The sequence below is a fragment of the Cornus florida genome, unplaced genomic scaffold (assembly GCF_030987335.1).
Source record: "Cornus florida cultivar Cherokee Brave unplaced genomic scaffold, ASM3098733v1 CherokeeBrave_3.0.0_Hap2_Chr02, whole genome shotgun sequence".
Classification (NCBI taxonomy): domain Eukaryota; kingdom Viridiplantae; phylum Streptophyta; class Magnoliopsida; order Cornales; family Cornaceae; genus Cornus; species Cornus florida.
In genome coordinates this window covers 39,339,134-39,358,142 of record NW_026775572.1, presented here as the reverse complement: position 1 = coordinate 39,358,142, position 19,009 = coordinate 39,339,134, and the positions used below count along the sequence as shown (strand labels likewise).

Genomic DNA, 19,009 nt, shown 5'->3' with positions numbered 1-19,009 from the left:
AAAAAAATCATAACTAGGCCGGGCCGGTTATATCATGATAATTATCTTTCCATTTAATCATCTGGGCTGGGCTAATTAAATAATTTAAGTTGACCAAGCTTGGGCTAATTAAATAACTTAATTAAATATTGCCCCATATTTAATAGGTCAATTTGTTAAAACAAAAGTCCATTAAAATTTTAGTGTCTACAAATTGCCCCCACTTCGAGTCCTATATTTAACAGAACTTGTCTCCTTTTTCAAGTGGGATTTAAAGTATCCAACTTGGTCTTTGAATTGTAAAAGGTTTTCCTATCCAACTTTGGATTATAAGATTTCCTCTTTCTCTTTTCTATCTAACTTTGGATTAGAATTTTACTTTCCCATTTGAACTGAATTATACAAATCCTAGTACAAATAGAAGATATTTTATTGTCTATAAATACCTATCCATACTATAGGGTTAGACATCAATTCCAAAGTCTTAGAATACTTGTTAGATTGCAGCCTCTGAAGAACTTCGCTTGCCCCGAGCAAATAATCAGTATGTCCTTTTTTCTTTCCTGTTTTTCTTCATGCTTCTTTTCTTTTCTTTTTTTCTCTCCTTTTTTGTTTTGTTTTTTTTTTTTTTTTTTTTCCATGCTTCTTCTTCTTTTCTTATATTTTTTTTTCCTCTTTTTTTTCCACGCTTTTTTTTTTTCACTCTTCTTTCTTTTCTTTTTTTTTTTTTTTTTTTTTTTTTTTTTTCTTTCTTCTTTTTTTTTTTCCCCTCTATTTTTTTCACGGATTTTTTTCTTTTTTTTCTTCCTCCTTTTTTTTTCTACTTTTTTTTTTTTTTTTCGCGCTGGAATTTTTTTTCTCCGATCTACAATTGGGTCGAACAGATTGAAACTTCGTCGGACTTGTTTTATCTCTAAAACTCGCCAGAGCTTCTCGCCAGATTTTTTTTCTCACCGAAACTGAGGTTTGCCTAAACGGAGCCCGCTGGAACTTTTGGGTCTGTTAATGGTGGTTAATCCCTATTCTGAACTGAAGCTCGTCGGGGTTCATGGTGTCAATTATGGGTTTTGCCGGTCTTCGTTGATGGAGTTCTTAAGTGCTACCACTGATTTACGCACTACCCCAACATGAATTTTATCAGGTTTTTTTTTTTTTTTTTTTTTTTTTTTTTTTTTTTAATGCAGGACTTCCTAAGAATTAGCTCTCCTGTTATGAATCCAAAAACGACATAGAAGTTGTTCTATGCAATCAACGCCGACTCCAATAAACTTTGCCTCCAAGCTAGCCTTTTTCCTTATTTGTGGTGGTCAACCTTGATCAGTAATTTAACTGAATCCATCTCTTCCACTAGAAGCTTTCTTTTCAGCGAGGACAACCACGATACACAGGTCTTCAATCGTGCTGTCATAGAGTGGGTTCCAGTTTGCTGCTGCTCTCATGAGACAACAAACTATATTTGAATTTAATTTCTTAAGCTTCAAACATATCAACCGTTTTGCAAGAACTTGCAATGTCTTTTATGACAATTCAATCAACACAAAGTGGTTGTACCATATCCTCCTTCATATTCACACGAGGCAATAAATATACCTATCCGCATTCATCTGCAATGAGACACATTCAAGAGGATTTTTTTATTTTTATTTTTATTTTTTTACAGCTTTCCTTTGCACATGATCTTGGTTGCAACTTGATCCACCTTCTGATAGAAAGATCTAAATGGAACCATTTTTAGATGGGAAAGTGATGTTGAAGCTGATAAACCGCAATTTGTCAACACAACTATCAAAAGGAAGCACACAGTGGTAATCGATCCATAATACTAGGGCCACAAGCACCACGATGAGAAGTTGTAAGGATGTGACAGACAAAGCTTGCATGCCTATGCCTCCGTGTGGTGATTTGTTTTTACTTCAGCAATATCTTGGCGACGCCGTGAATTTTCCTTCACGCAATACCTCAATAGAAACCAAATTTCTCTTTCAGCAACATCTCGGTGGCAAGCAAATTTTTGTTTTTCAGTAACACCTCGACGGTGAGTCAAAATTTTGTTGCTGCAATACTTTGGCGATGACCCGGATTCTTCAGCGACGCCTTGGCGGCAAGTCAATTTTATTTATTTCTTCCAGCCACACCTCAATGACGAGCAAAATATTTTTCTTCAACGATAACTCAACGAAAATCTTTTCCAGCAATACCTCGGCGGTGAGCAGAATTTTTCTCAGCACCTACAGTCTGGCGTCGAACCAATTTATTTCTTCACAACTACACTTTGTCGGATCAAAATTTCCTTTGTAGCTACAATTATGGTGATGGACCAAAATTCTTCTTTGCAGCTACATTTTGGCGGTGGGACAAATTTCTTCCTTGTAGCTACAATTTGGCGATACACCAAAATTTTCTTTGCAACTACACTTTAGTGGCATGCCAAGTTGACAGGTGCGACGAGCACTTTTGATATCGCATGATGAGTGACAACATCTTGAGAGCGAGCCAAGTTAAAAATATGTGACGAGCGACAACAATATCTTGATAGTAAGCCAAGTTGATTAATTGCAACTAGTCCTTTTGATATCTCGTGACGAGCACACTTTGCCATTTTGCATACTCTGAGGATTGTTTTTTTTTTTTTTTTTTTTTTTATTTTTTTTTTTAGCGTCGTACTGAACTTAGAATAAAATTCTAAACTGCCTACATATCCTCAAAAGAGGGATCAAGTCATGTAGTTCAATAGAGACATGAGTTTTTCTAAAAAAGTTTATACTCGTGTCAAAGAGTTTTTTTTTTTTTTTTTTTTCAAACAGTTTATACTTGTATCAAAGAGTTCTTGATTTTTTTTCCAAGTAGACAGTTTACGCTAGTGTCAAGGAGTGCTTGATTTTTTTTTTTTTTTTTTTGTTCTTTTGGTAGACAGTTTAAACTAGTGTTAAAGAGTGTCATTTTTTATTTATTTTTTATTTTTTTATTTTGGAAAATAATTTAAACTCGTATCAAGGAGTTCTTGATTTTTTTTTCCAGGTAGACAGTTTAAGCTCATGTCAAGGAGTGTCATTTTTTTTTTGGGAAACAGTTTAAACTCGTATCAAGGAGTTGTTGATATTTTTTTTAGGTAGACAGTTTATACTCTTGTTAAGGAGATTATTTTTTTTTTTTTTTTTTTTTTTTTTTTTTTTTTTTTTTTTTGCTAGAATCAGACGATAATCTAAGCTTATACTGGAGGGCACAAACTATCTCATTGTCACTTTGAGATTTTCTTCTTGGTTTCCTTGACTTAATGCCCCCTGCGATTTTGCACTTTTGGTTGAAGTCATTGTTGTAGCATGGTGCATTTCTTGATGTAAGTCTCTCGAGTTGATGCTTATAATGAAAGATAATGCTACTTCGTCATCCAAGTTAGGAAGTATATTGTCTTCTTCTTTAGACTCACATCCCTCATCTTTTTAAAGGTTGTCAAGTATATCTGGAACATCTTTCCTAGCACCATGATTTGCCATGCTAAGCTCCATGTCATAGGCTCGAGAAACAAGCTCTTCAAATGTGTAAGGCTTAATCCCTTGTAGGATGTAAAGAAGCGCCCAACGTATACCTTGCATACATGTTTTAACTGCAGAAATTTCAAACAAACGATCCTTGCAGTCAAGACTTAGAGCTAGCCAATGGTTGATGTAGTTAATCACTGGTTCACCCTTCATCTGTTTTGTGTTTGTAAGCTTTACAGTATGACGAGTGCTGGAGAAACGTTTGAGAAATTCTGGTTCCATCTGCTCCCAACTGTCAATATCTCTAGCTTTGAGGTTTTTATACCAATCAAATGCATTCCCTTTGAGGGAATGAACGAATTGCTTGATAAGGAGATCTCCGTTTGTACCAACATTGCCGAAAGTTTCTACAAAATGTGCGACATGTTGCTTGGAATTGCCTTTTCCGTCAAATTGTTGAAGCTTCAGAGGTTGATACCCAACCGGCATTTTTAAGGTGTCAATTCTTTCTGTGTAAAGCTTTGAGTACATGCAATCACTTTGAGGAACGCCAGTGTATTGTTCTCTCATGCAATTCACTATCATATCTTGAAGTTGTTGGACAGAAAGTGAGGTGACGGAGGCAGCATCAATTGTTGGATTGGCGGACATGTCATTTTAATCATCAATTGGAGTGTTCTCTGGCATGGAATTAGAATGAGAAATTTAGCCTTTGCTTGACTTAGCATTGTCATCATGCAATTTTAACTTTTCTGTCAGCGAGGCAATTTTCAAATCTTGCTCCTTGAGAGAGTGTTGTAGTCTTTCAATTGCACGGGGCCATAGTCGTCAACTGCTCTTCGTACGAGGTAGTACTCATCATCATGACTAACATAGTGATGGAGATAGAAAAAATCGGTGGCCTTGGGTGGACCAACCTTGAACTTGAACTTGTGACTGGAACAACCTTTGAGGTTATAAGAACCTTCCTCCTTGCCCCCAGCGAGGTAGAACTTGAACTTGTGACTGATGTAACTTTTGAGGTTGTAGAAACCTTCCTCCTTTCCCCCAGCGAGGTGAAGGTGGTATGAGTTTGAGTTGTTACTTTGACAGATTTGGCAAAATTAACTCTCATCGCATCATGCTATCTTTTGGTAGGAATGGATGATTTGGCCATGCTCCACATCATTGAACTTGTAGAGGTGTTTGTACCACTTGACGAAGTTGTAACCTTCTTGCCACCTCTTGCGATGGTATTGATGTTGTTTGTCATGACCGCGATGTCTTTGGTGGTATTCTTGCTCTTCGTCTGAATCTTATTGGAAGTCATAGAATCTGACGAAGAATTTGTTGAGGATTTGATGTAGGAGAAAGAGATGAGAGGCAGAGGATGTCACACCGAGCGTGCTAGAAATTTTTACACACAAATTTTGTAGTCTGCAAATCAGAACAAAATAGGGAGCAAATATAATATTTTATTAATTTATAAAGATGAAGTTCAATCCTTTGTAATAATATTCTAAAGAATAAGGTCCTCTGATTCGATCTCCTTTTTAGTTGGTTGGATCCAAGGGCTGCACAAGCTTAATCTTGAATCACCATGGAATTTGGATGAAGAACAACACATCTTTGGATGTGCTTGTTGTTGATCACCGTGGAATTTGATGAAGAACGACACAATTTGATGTGTTTGGTGTTCTTCACTTTTGGATTTAGATGTTGGGGATGAGATTTCTCTCTGGAATTCTGGATTTTTGAATTCTGAATTTGATGTCTCTGAATTTCTGACCCTCTGGATTTCTGAGTCTCTGAATTTTTGGACCTTTTAGATTTCTGAATTTTGTCCGTAGATTTTTGGACTCTAAATTTGTGTACCCCTTCCTCCTTCCTTTAGGCCTCTATTTATTAGCTTTTTAGATTAATAGGATGATGACACGTGTCCTCTCCTGATAAGGAAAAAATTATAACTAGGCCGAGCTGGTTATATCATGATAATTATCCTTAAAAATAATTATTTCAAATATATTTTATTAGGAATAATTATCTTTTCATTTAATCATCTGGGCTGGAATAATTAAATAATTTAAGTGGACCAAGCTTAGGCCAATTTAATAACTTAATTAAATATTGCCCCATATTTAATGGGTCAATTTGTTAAAACAAAAGTCCATTAAAATTTTAGTGTCTACAACATGTACAGAAGCACATGCATTAGTGCAATTGTTATACTTGTTATTGTTAACTTCTCATTACAGCTTTGGTGGCCACTTTTTGTCCTCTGATGTACTGCAGCTGTTAGATCGTTTCTACAACTTTAAAGGTAACTAAAGTGTTATTCAATGATGATTAATGTTGTCCTTTTGTTGTTGATTTTTTTTTTTTTTTTTTTTTAAATGGATTTTAAAGTGACAACTTTTTACCCCCTATTTTTCTACTTTCCAGTGGAAGATCGCTCTGGTCAATTCCAATGGAAAGATACTACGATGTTCCAGTGAAAAGTCTTGGGATACATGGCAACCAAGGAAGCAAGCGGTTACATTCAAAGTCATGGGACACATGGCAGCCTAGGAAGCTGGTTAATTCTAATGGAAAGGTACTACGACGTTCTAGTGGAAAGTCTTGAGACACATGGTCTTGAGACACATGCCAGCCAAGGAAGTGAGCGGTTACAAACGGTTACATATAAAGTCATGGGACACATGACAGTCTAGGAAGTGATCGGTTACAAGCGGTTACATGCAAAGTCATGGGACACATGGCAGCCTAGGAAGCAAGCGGTTATAAGTAGTTACATGTGAAGTCATGGGACACATGACATGTAATACCCCTAGTTTTCAAAAGGATAAAATGGGAATTAAATTTTGATTTTTATTGCATTTTTATTTAATTATGTGACTTATGTGTTTTGATTTCTTAATTGATTAATGGTGAATTGGTTTTATTATTTGCTTAAGTGATTAAGGGTGTATTTATTTTAATTTAATTGGTTAATTGAAATTGTTTTAATTTAATTGTTGGTTAATTTAAATATTTGATTAATGATGTTTTAATTGACGTGTCTTTGGTAGATTATATTTGGTAGCTTTTATAATTTGTTTGTGTCGTAGGGTTTTATTGTGTTGTATGATTAGGTCGCCGACTTATATTAGGGTTTAATTAAAGCCTATAGATATACGGTTATAATCAAACTTAAGATTGGGATGCCTATATATATATATTCTGATAGTCTGCTAGGGTTGAAAACCCTACTCACGCAATAGTCTGGAGAGGGGAAAAATAGAGGCTCTAGAATAGTTTTGAGAGATAAACCGAAAGGGTCTTGAGAGATTAATTAAGGGAGTTGCTTGTGGGTTGAGCTAAGAAGTAATAGAGGTAGAGAGTAGTGAACAGAGGAGGAAGGAATGGTCTTAAGGGTTACCGGAACTTGGAGACGAATGTTGAAAGGTTTCAAACCGAAACCTAAAGGCAAGTTTCATTCTATCTCCTTCCTAAAAACTTGTGTTCTGTGCATTCTATATAGTCTCCAGGAAATTAATAAACTTTAAAACGGAATTTTGATGCATGGTAACAAACTTAAAACTGTTCGTATGTTTAGGTGAACTGAGGTGTTCCTTGCATAAATTGTTTTGTTCGGTTTTAAATTTTTGCCAAGCAATGCTTGTTGATATTTGAGGAGTCTTTAGGATGGTTGGGACTTAATTGAACACTAAGAACTTTAAAAAAATTATGGAGCAGAGGGTTGAACTTTGCCGGAAGCGGAGAAGGCAAACAGAGGAAGCATAAACTGTTTCGATTATGGTTAATGTTTTTTTGTCAATTAATTCACACTGGAATTGGAGAAGTTTCTAGGATTGTTAGGACTTAAAATTGAACCTTCAAAATCTTTAACAAAAGTGGGACAGAGGATTGAAGCTTTGCCAGAAGCGGAGAAGGCAAACAGAGGAAACGGAGAAGGAAAAACGGAGGCAGAGAAAGTGGAGGAGGCTCCACCCTTCAATGGAGCCGGCTCCATTGAAGTGGAGCAGGCTCCACACTCTTGTGGAGGTGGCTCCAAGAGGGTAGAGCAGGCTCCACACTTTTGTGGAGCCGGCTCCTCTTTTGTAAATGCACAGTAAGTGCGTTTTGGTGATTTTTTTTATTATAGGGGCTTAAATGAAATTTATGGAAAGTGATGTGGGGTTTTAAATGTTTAAAATTAACCTATTAAAACCTTAAATTAGTTAGTATATGCTAGTGTGTTAATATTAATGGACATCATGAATTTTTAAAGATTAATGTGCATGCTGTCCAGGAAGGAGGAAGACTTAAATTTCTAGTTTGTTTAGCCAATTGAATGGACTGAAATGAAAGATATTTTAGGGATGTTATATCAAAGATATATAATGCATAATTAAGACCCAGGAATGTGGGTATGTGATCTGGAAAGGAACGGCATGAAATTTAGATATTAATATACATGCTGTCAAGGATTGAGAAGGTTTTAAATGCTAGTCTTCATTTGAGCAATGTAAATGAACTAGTATGGAAGAATTGGTGGGGATTCTAATATAATGTTGCTCAGTTTATAATTCTGATAATCATTATACCATGCTGTGGATGTTAATTAATGAACTGTTTTAATTTTTGTTTTGTCAATTGGATGGAAATGGATAATTTAAATTGTTTATCAGTTCTCTGACAGTTTAAAAGGAGTTTTTATGATTATAATCAGATACTAGATGCATGATAAGATCTTATTAAAATCTGATTTCTATTATGTTGGTTTCTGGATTTACTAGATGTTCATTTGAGTGTGCATCATTATTGGATCATATGCATTATATGCACCGGTATGGGACGGTAGCATAACAGAAATGGATTAGATTAAAAAGCTAAGTTCTACCTCTTCATACATACGGAATGGATTAACTAAAACAGTTAAATCCTATATGGATGCATGTCCAGTCAACTAAAATAGTTGAATGACATAATGGATATTTATTATATCTTTCTGCATTATGAAGGAATTTATATATATACTTATGGTACCGTGATACGAGATTGAGTCTCCTGATCACGGTTAGGGTGCGTATATCGCAAAGGTTGAGTAGCTAGATATAACTGATGTTCCCTGGTAGGTCTAGGTACTTGGCCGCTGGAAAACGTGTTTTATATGTCACCTTCTACCCAGGCTGAACTATGTGATAGGCTAGTGAGCATCCTATAGTGTGTGTATATATATATGGACTATTTTAGATATTGCCGAGCTGTCTAGGATGTATCTACGTATTGGGTTTATGTACGGATTGTAGTAGGATGGAACTTACATGTGGGCCTGACCCACTCTTATTTTTCAGGTGTTCGTCAGTACCAGGCTTAGGGCTTGATCGTGTGGATGCAGATACAGACACTCACTCTTCCGATTACATAGGATTTCCTTTCTTATTTTACTTTTGGATTTTGGTTTTGTATTTATTGTTCATTTGGAGTTATTAGGGATCCACTAGATGGATTCCCGAGTTGTACGGATTTGAAAGATTTAAATGATATTAATTTCTTATTTAAACTTTGAGGATTTTTATTTTAGATTTCGTTCAGCGCATAATTATTTTTATTTTTAATTCAATTTTTTATTCCTACTTGATTACATATTGATTGTCTGATATCCCTCGGATCTGTGCTCGGACTTGATCACCCGTGGCTCTAGAATTGAGGGGTATCACATGACAGCCTAGAAAGTTGGTCGATTCCAATGGAAATGTACTACGACAAAAGTCTTGGGACACATGGCAGCTAAGGAAGTAAGCGGTTACAAGCGGTTACATGCAAAGTCATGAGACACATGGCAGCCTAGGAAGCAAGCGGTTACATGCAAGCTACCATTACTAAATTCTATAAATAGGACATGATATTGTAACTTAGAAGGGCTGTTTAACGCCAAATCAAACACGCATTTCAATACAATCTTTATTTTCATTGCAATGCACTTTCAATATGATTAGTTTAAGTCCTGCACTTTACTTTTCAATAGATAATTTTACAGTCAATTCTTTTACTTTCATAAGTAACGTAGTTCTTTCTAGCCAATTAATTATTCCGAAGTCCTTTTTCAAAGTCAAAAAGAACCGTAAAGTGTTCATTCCAGACCTCATCACAGTCGTCTGGTCTCGCAGTCTTCCATCTGGAATATTGTTTGGATCTCTCTTTAAAACTAAAACAGTTCTTGGTACGCTTATCCGGTTCCATCGGAACCGACCACTTTTACAGGCCAAATATATTGGCACGCCCGGTGGGACAATTGGGAAAAGATATTTCTTATGGCATATCTGAGCTTTGAACGTAAAGAATACAACCGAAGGGAGGGCCGAAGAACGTGACATGTACTACATACGTAAAGCGTGCTACCAAAGATACCTAAGGCTGGTCAAAATATGTGAGCAATATTTTCGAGTTATGTCGCAGGTGCAGACAGTACAGGTGCCACTTGCACAATCGATGCCCATTCTAGTGACACAACATGTGCAGAATCCAGCCTTGATGGTTATACCCTAACAAGTTTGCTATGATGTTTTTACTAATAATGTGTATCATTTTGGGTCTTGTCAGGGTACGGCTCAAGCTGGTCAATTAAGAAGTCAGCCGTACTTTTCTCCTAATACTACTTAACAATTAGCCGTTCCGGTAAACAGGCCAAGTACGTTTGTTGAGAGTAGTCATTTCCATTAAAATGTGCATACCATACCAGAAGTGAAGACAGTGCAGGTGCCACCTGCACAATCGATGCCCATTCCAATGACACAGCATGTGCAGAATCCAGCCTCGGTGGTTATACCCCAAGAGGTTTGCCATAATGTTTTTACTAATAATGTGCATCATTTTAGGTCTTGTCAGGGTACAGCTTAGGTTGGTAAATCAGGAAGTCAGTCGTACTTTTCACCTAATATTACTCAACAAATATGTGCAGCCACCTGTTGCCATTCCTCAAAGGCCGCCTCAGGTTTTTCCTATGGTAGGCGAGGGATAACCTCTTACAAAAAAATCTCCTAATCAAGGACTAAATCCAATCCGCTGGAGGAGTATTCCTTTGGCAGACCTAAACCTAATTCTAGTAGTGTTTGGGGGGCATCTAATGACCAACTTACCCAAAGGTTGGCCAGAAAATACAAACTCATTACCCCAACATATGGTGTAGATTCTAGCAACAGTGAAGTCAATTCCACCAGCAGTAAAGTCAATTCCACCAACAGCAATTCAGGTTCTATTTCAGTTGGAATCTTCAGTGCAAAATCTTCCATCAAAAGTAGTTCATTCCATGAAGAAGGTCGACAAACCTTTCCATAGGAAGCCGTTATCACTTCTTCCATTGGGAAAAGATTTTCCACAGTCAGGTTTTCCTTCAGAAATGGCACAAGCTTCTCAATTGTTGTATTTTCTTCCACATAAATAATATAAAAGGTCATAATATTTTTCTTCCAATTTTAGAAAAAAATGCTTGTAATTTGTTTGTCCCAAACTCACATCTTGTGATTTTTGGGGGACAAAACTTGGCCAATCAACTATGTACTTGGCCTGATCGAAGATGTACAAATTTGTCCTCCTCCTAAACCTCCAGATCCCGGGGGGCAACAAAATTGGACGTGAGGCTTCAAATCTTCGTCATAGTTAAATAAGCTGTTTAAAGTTTTCGGCCTAAGGGTATATTCTGGCTGAAAATTTTTAGTTGTTTAATTCCTTAACAATAGAAATATCACATGGCAAATTCATCACCCACATCTAAAATTGGATATGCTTTACACTTCTTCAAAGAATATCAGACACATCAAATTTGGAGGCAATGTTTACACCCTATTTTTCCACTTTCCAGTGGAAGATTGCTCTAGTCAATTCCAATGGAAAGGTACTAAGATGTTCCAGTGGAAAGTCTTGGGACACATGGCAGCTAAGGAAGCAAGTAGTTACATGCAAAGTCATGGGACACATGGCAGCCTGGGAAGCTGGTCGATTCCAATGGAAAAGTATTACAATGTTCTAGTGTAAAGTTATGGGACACATGGCAGCCAAGGAAGTGAATGGTTATAAGCGGTTACATGTAAAATCATGGGACACATGGCAGCCTAGGAAACTGGTCTATTCTAATAGAAAGGTACTACGACGTTCTAGTGGAAAGTGTTGGGACACATAGCAGCCAAGGAAATAAGCAGTTACAAACGGTTACATACAAAGTCATGGGACACATGGCAGTCTAGGAAACAAGCGGTTACATGCAAGCTACCATTACTAAATTCTATAAATAGGGCATGATATTATAACTTAGAAGGGCTGCTCAACGCCAAATCAAATACGCATTTCAATACAATCTTTATTTTCATTGCAATGCATTTTTAATATGATTAGTCTATGTTTTGCACTTTAATTTTCAGTAGATAATTTTACAGTTAATTCCATTACTTTCATAAGTAACGTAGTTCTTTCAAGTAAGTTAACTATCCCGAAGTCCTTTTTGAGAGGTAAAAAGAACCCTGGAGTGTTCATTCCAGACCTCATCACAGTCGTCTGGTCTTGCAATCTTCCATCTAGAATATTGTTTGGATCTCTCTTTAGAATTACATCAGTTCCTGGCACGCCTATCCAGTTCTATCTGAACCGACCACTTTTATAGGCTAAACAACAACAAATACAACAATTGCATTCTTTTGATTTCCTTTGGGCTTCAAAGGATAAATGTGTCTGAACACAAACGCAATTTGATCGCAGTTCAGAAAATTTTATTTGCACATTGCAAATAGAGAATTCCTTTCTTTTTTATTGGTTGAACAGGATAGGAAATGAATTTTTTTTTTTTTTTTTTTTTTTTTAAAGTGGAATGATTAAGTAGACAACAAACACATTTGAAAAATGGTTGGTGGGACAATGGAAGTTGTTACAAAACAAAAATGCTTTCACTATTACTGCTAAAATTAGTCAAGAATATAATGGCAAAGTTCAAGCTTTGAATGTCCATTGTTTTAAGACATATCGATTAAAGGCAAAATTTGAAAAGTTGTACATCATCGACGAACAAATATTGAAATAAAAAGTATCATCTTGCACTACAATTACAATCTCACCCACAGAAGGAGAGGTAACAAACACAATAACTCGCACTTTATAGGCTCCAATTTTAAAACATACAAATCCGCATAGATAATCATAAAATTTTAAATAAAAATAAATGGATACAAGCAGCATTCTTTAGACTTTGTAGCCTTCATGTCTTGATAACACACTGATACACACATAAAAAATGAGTAGATTCTTGAATTATCTATAAAAGAATATGTAGAAGTACAATACGTACAATGAGCTTAAGATAGAGTTGTTTTTAGCAGAGTTATGTACCTTTGATGGTATGTGTAAAAGATATAGCAACGGTAGCGAATGATACATTAGACATGACATGTCCAAGGGCATGACAAAATGCTACAAGAGTGAGGATTGCCAAGAGTTCCTTATATATTGGCTGGGCATGGATTCACTTTTAATAGTCAAATATGTTGGGATTTGTATGCCCTGGCATAGCCAATTCCTATTTGGATTAAAGTGACATATATTCCTAACATATCTGAAATATTTATGTTTTATACAATTGGTGAATTCAATGTATTATATTTCAATTCATTATAGAATTCATAATGTCCACTTGATTACAAGAGATATTTATATGTATGCGATAGCGATCAATACATGAACATAAATAGTAATCATAAATAGTTCATAGTCGGTAATTATGGATATACTCATTATTAACTAAGACTTGAACCGGATCCGCGTTAGGTTGAGATATATTGTGAGAGTCGTCATATGTAATTGCTTCCTATCATTGTCATGACATTTGACTCTTAAGTATGAAAGAAGTATAGACTCTTTTATTAATTAGTAATTACTTTGATTTGTTCGGATAATTCTTCAGAATCCATAGACCGACACTTTGGATAATTATGTAATTAATAGTTAGATGGTTATATTTTTAATATTTGCATCGCTTCTACTTATATTTATTTTGTATTGATTATGGTTGATCACAAACTAAATTTGAAGGCCTTGTGTGTTTTTAGACAAAATGATTTTCTATATATTTATTTATTTAAATTATTATTTTTGTCAAATAAATGTTTTATTGTGATTAAAACAGAAATAATCAAAGTTACCAAAATAAATATATTAATTTAGTAGTCGGATTGATGACTTTATTTATCCGATAACTAATTATGCATAGAGGGGTCAAAATGCAACATTGACTTAGAGGTTATTTATTATTTAATTAAAGTTCAATTAATTTCTTTTAGTAGAGTAGAAATTAATTTATGAATTAATTGTATTGGGTCCATGATATAATGGATTGGGCCATTTATTAATTCATTGTAGCCAAGAAAATAATAAGCCTAAATGATTCTCACTCATAACTCAACTTGATATTGGAGGCCTATTAGAATTGAGATATCACGGGAATTTTAGAGATTGAGAAAAATATATTGTCTTTAATTATTATTTTTCTTTTGCATATATATACATGAGGTCCATGTATATTTTAGGTTACGCCTTTATGCAATAATTTTTAGAAGACAAGAAAAGTTTTTCTATTTAGAATTTTAAGATTAGTGTTCTCATCAGATGGAGGCTCCCACAAGCTTAGCTCTCCAAGTCATTCATGGAGGTTTATGGGTGATTCCTAAAGGCAAGATCATTACCGTCAAGATGGAGATCCATGGAAGAGGCATTTAGCAAACGGATCTACAATAAGTGAGAACATTCACTTAAGAAGAGAGATCTAAGGTTTACACAAACATTGATGTAAGTTTTCTATCTCTAATTGAATGGGCCATCATGTTCTTCATGCATAAACTTGTGTTTACACATGAATCAAAATCTTTATTTGAAAATGCCTCGTAAAGTTTAAAAACTTTCGTTTCCCCGACAGTGGTATCAGAGGTAGATTTGATTCATGTCTAAAGTTAATATTTTTTTATTGAAGAAAATCATCAATCATGGATCCAAATTTATATATGCATATGTATATATTAATCTATAATGATTATGTATATATATTTGTGATTGGATGATGATGATGTATGTTTGGGCCATGGATGAAACTTATAGGTTAATTGATGTAATTTTATTTTTGGATGAATGTAATTAAGGTTTTGATTTAACCATTTAAAAGTAGTTCAATGATGTAATTTTATTTTTTTTATTTATTTCAAATTGTAAAATTTATTTAAAGTCGTGTAATCTTCATCAAATGATGCAATGAAACTTCAAGAAGGTCCAAGAGGGTCTAATTTGGCTTCAGGAATTTTCAGGAATTTTTCAGATTTTTTTTGAAATTTTTTAAACCAAATAAAGCATTGTGGAATTGCTTAAGTTGTAAATGGACAACTAAATACTTTTATCTTGGTTAGGTGTTTTTGTTCAATTTACCAAGCCTGGGGGTGTTATTATCAAAAAATGCTTAAGTTGTAAATGGATTTCTTCAAATTGAACTTAGGAGTGTTAATGTAATTTACCCAAATGTTTAAATTTCAAGGCACTTCTGACCGTGTATGTGTGTTCATGCTTCCTAGCAGTGATGGAGTCCGGATTAAATTTAATTTTGCACAATAAACAAGATAAAATAAATATTTCTCCTACTAGCCGGAAGAAAGAAAAAAAAGTGAATTAACAATGCAATAATCAAGATTCAAATAGCATGCCACAGTTCACAAAAAGATTGAAGTAAAGAAAAATTCAGAAACATTAAATTCATAAAATTACAATAATAAATTTGAAGAAGAAAAAAATTATAATAATAAAAAAAACTTATTATACATACATCATATATAAGTGCAGGAAGCAAAAAATTTAAAAAATGCAAAAAATTGATTTATACATCTTATTCTACAGGTCGGCCTGCTATATATTTTGGCTACCATTGACTTGAAGTCAACTTGGTGGTCCATTATCTTTCAACTCCACTAACTCGGGAGAGAAAAAGGAGTTCACAACGCGGAAGTTTCAGTCTTTGTCCCTTAAATCAGAAAAGATTCAATCTACTACTTGTCAACTTGTTTTTGGTGGGTAATTATAGTGGAGCTTCGTTAATATATACTGATATCTCTCTTTATTTTTTAAATTACATTGATCTTTTTTGTTAGAGTTATTGGGGAATGACATTAACGATTTTTGTGTAATTATGTTTATGTCCTTATATATTATATTATATTACAAATAAATATGTTTTTGAAGGGTAAAATTAAAATTTAAAAGTTCAAAAATTGCTGACATCAACACTTTTTTTCATTGACAGTTAATAAAGAGGAGAGTATGTATTATTCACATACAAATCTTAAAAGAAAGTAAGTATAATTTCAATTTCAAAATTTTAATTCCATACCTGCCAAGCATAACATAAGTGTAATTTACTTTTTTTTCTAATTTGTTATGTTAACGCCCATGTAACACGTGTTTTGGAGTGTGAACTCAGGTTTTTCTTTTACTTTTCCTGAAAGCTAGTGTGAACTCAGGGTTTTGCTGAAGGCAATTAGTAAGGTGTGTGACTTGGGGCTCGGAGGCCTTTCAAAATTCGGGGATCTTTTTGACTGCTTTATTGTCTTTCTTTATTGCTAAATTTGCATTGCTGTGATGGTCACTTTCTACGCCAAAGTCTTTCCAAGTGATCGCCCCCTTACATATATATAAGTCATACATTGGTTATATATATATATCATCATCAATTAAAACGTAGTATACTACTATAACTTCCTTTGTTCAGTCCTTCGTTGGAACCATACACAAAAAAAAATAAAAAAATAAAAATAAAATTAGAATGAGAAGCAAAGCTTCTTCCATCTATTCATCTCTCACCATATGTTGTTTATTCGTGATTTGGCTCATCATGGTTTCACCTGTACCCTCTACGCGGAAATTATCCACCACTCCCAGCAGCCGTAAGTACTCTCTCTCTCTTCTCTCGTGCTTTCTCTCTCAGACGCATTCATATTCATTCATTTTGTTCATTGTTTGAGTTATGCAGACGGAGATAGTCATATGGAAGCAGGCAAACACGATTATAAACATGCCGGATCTGCTATACCATCAGGACCAAAAGTATCAAAAGCACCTACAAAAGGTACTGGTACTACTGTTACCGGCTCCAACTCCAAAACTCGTACTACTGTTTCCGCCTCCAAAAGCGTGGGGGGCTGTGATCGAGATACATATGGGGCTTGCCTACCAGGAGGAAACGTCGTTAGACGCTGTCAGCAGTATGGAAAGTGCAGACTGGGAAAGTGAAACAAGCAAAGCTACTGGTTCTCATGTTTGTGGTGGATATATATATATATTAGTAATTGTTTGTAATATTTCAGATCCGAATAACAAGTTACTCCTTATGTGTTGCTTCATCTGTCCCAAATTAATTTTTTGTTTTCCACGATTCTAATTTTTTGAGGGGAAATGGAATTATAATTTGACTTGGATCCTCTAATTTAAAATTCCAAGTTATCCTATATTGAATTTTTTACATAATGACATGCGTCATTGAGATATATTTACAACCTATATCAGTTAATTTAATAAAATTTAGAAAACTATAACGTTTTAAGGTAAAAAACTTTACAAAAACGTAAACATTTCTCTCCTATAAGATCTCTCCTCTTTTGTCCAAAAAAATATTGCTCCCTCTTTCTCTCTTCTTTGAAATAATAGTATTGGTTTGGATGAAGAAGGTGATTTGATTAAAGAAACTTAAATACTATATTTTAAATTTAATTGTATACAGTGTCTGATTAGATGAATTTTGTAAAATTTATAAAAAAAATTCCACATTTATCCAGGGAAAAAAAAATTCCACATTTAAGTTTTGAACATAGTTTGCCATTATATCAACATAAAATAGACGTTCTTCATTATTTAGAAATAATAAATCTTTGGTTAATAATAAATAGATGCATTTTTATACATATTCAGATTTAAACTGAAGTATAAATGGTTAAGGTATTTTAAATCTTTTCTATCTTAAAACGGTGCAGTTTTATAACTTTTTTTAAATTAGCTGAAGTGATTTAACATAAGCGATATATATATCTTAAACGACACATATTATTCTGTAGAAAATTCAACTTACGATAACATAGAAGAGTTTTAACTTAGAGGATCTAAGTTCATTATAATTCGCATCTCTTTTTGAATTTCAATATCTCAACTCCAGAGTATAAATATTTACATTGTAAATTCCATGGTAAAGGCAATTTCTAGCTCTTCTACTTTTTAATCCTCACTTGAAAACGATTGTATAGATATTTATTTGTATATATTATTATTAGGGTTAATTGCACTAAACCTCCTCAACTTTCTTCTCTCTCCCACAAAAACACCCTGAACTATTAAAAAGACACTAAACTCCCTAAACTATTTTAATCATTGCAAACTATTAATTAGCCGTCTGAAATTTAACGTTAGTGCGTCATGTGACCTATCTCAAATTTAAAATGCCTAAAATAACCTTATGACCATTAAAGCTATATATATATATATATATATATTACGTAAACCCATTATTATATATACATATACAAGTATCTATATATTTGAGAATTTGTGTTCAGCAACAAATCTAACCATATGCATGTATGTATCAGTAAATGATCGTCTGGTATATTTACAATCTATTATTTGTCTCCGTTCATCCTCCACAATCTGTTCTTTCGTTTCATTGATTAAAAATTGTCCTCCAAATCTCTCTCTCAATTGCTTTTTTTTTTTTTTTTTTTTTGGGTTTTGAAAAATGAGAATGGCCGAATCATTAATCACATAAAAAAGAAAATAATTTTAGGCTACCATAATCTAAACACAAAATAGAATACCAAAACAATCCTCATAATCAATGAAAAACAATCAAATCAAGACTTACAAATGGAGTGTCCCAACAAACAAATCCGCAAATTCATCACCCACATACAAAGAACAATAAACCCCAAAACCACCCCCCCCCCCCTCCCCCCAACACACCACCACCACCACCACCACCACCAAACAAAGGCCCTTTTGCCCAAATCTTCAAACCTAACAACCACGGATAACTCAACCACAGTGAACTAGAGAAATAATTTTGTTGAATATTTGAAATAAGAAACTCAAAATTCATTCTTTTTTTGCTAGGTTATTTGTTCTTCAGTGCAAACACTACACCTATTTGTGTTTTTGTGTGTGTTGATTTTCTGGGTCTTTTGTTTTTGAGCATCTTCTCTACAGTAGCTCATAAACCCAACTAAAAATAGCTTTTAGTGGGTTTAGATAGAAAGAAAGGGTTTACCGTTTCAGTAGAAGGGAGGAATTATTTGATGCTAATTAATTTAGAGAGATGGAGTGGGTTTAGAGACAAAGAGCTTCACGTTGCCAGTAGAAGGTAGGAATTGTTTGGCACAGGTTTAGATAAAGAGTGTGTGTTTGGCGCCATATATCAATATAACCCAAGCAATTGTAATAAGGAATGTATGATTATGATGTGTTGGTGATTTTCTATTGGAGATTTAGATTGCATTTGCCACATCAGTTGTTGAAGTAGGATATAACTCAAA

The 19,009-nt window shown here is 34.4% G+C and overlaps 1 protein-coding gene across 1 annotated transcript; it reads left to right on the top strand.

Annotated features, from left to right (window-relative positions):
- Positions 1 to 16,140: 16,140 nt before the first annotated feature.
- On the top strand, positions 16,141 to 16,834 carry LOC132286659 (uncharacterized). The gene is made up of 2 exons (XM_059789021.1): positions 16,141 to 16,378; positions 16,465 to 16,834. The coding sequence occupies exons 1-2, from the start codon at positions 16,258 to 16,260 to the stop codon at positions 16,722 to 16,724; spliced, it is 381 nt and encodes a 126-aa protein (XP_059645004.1). The 5' UTR covers positions 16,141 to 16,257; the 3' UTR covers positions 16,725 to 16,834.
- Positions 16,835 to 19,009: the final 2,175 nt, after the last annotated feature.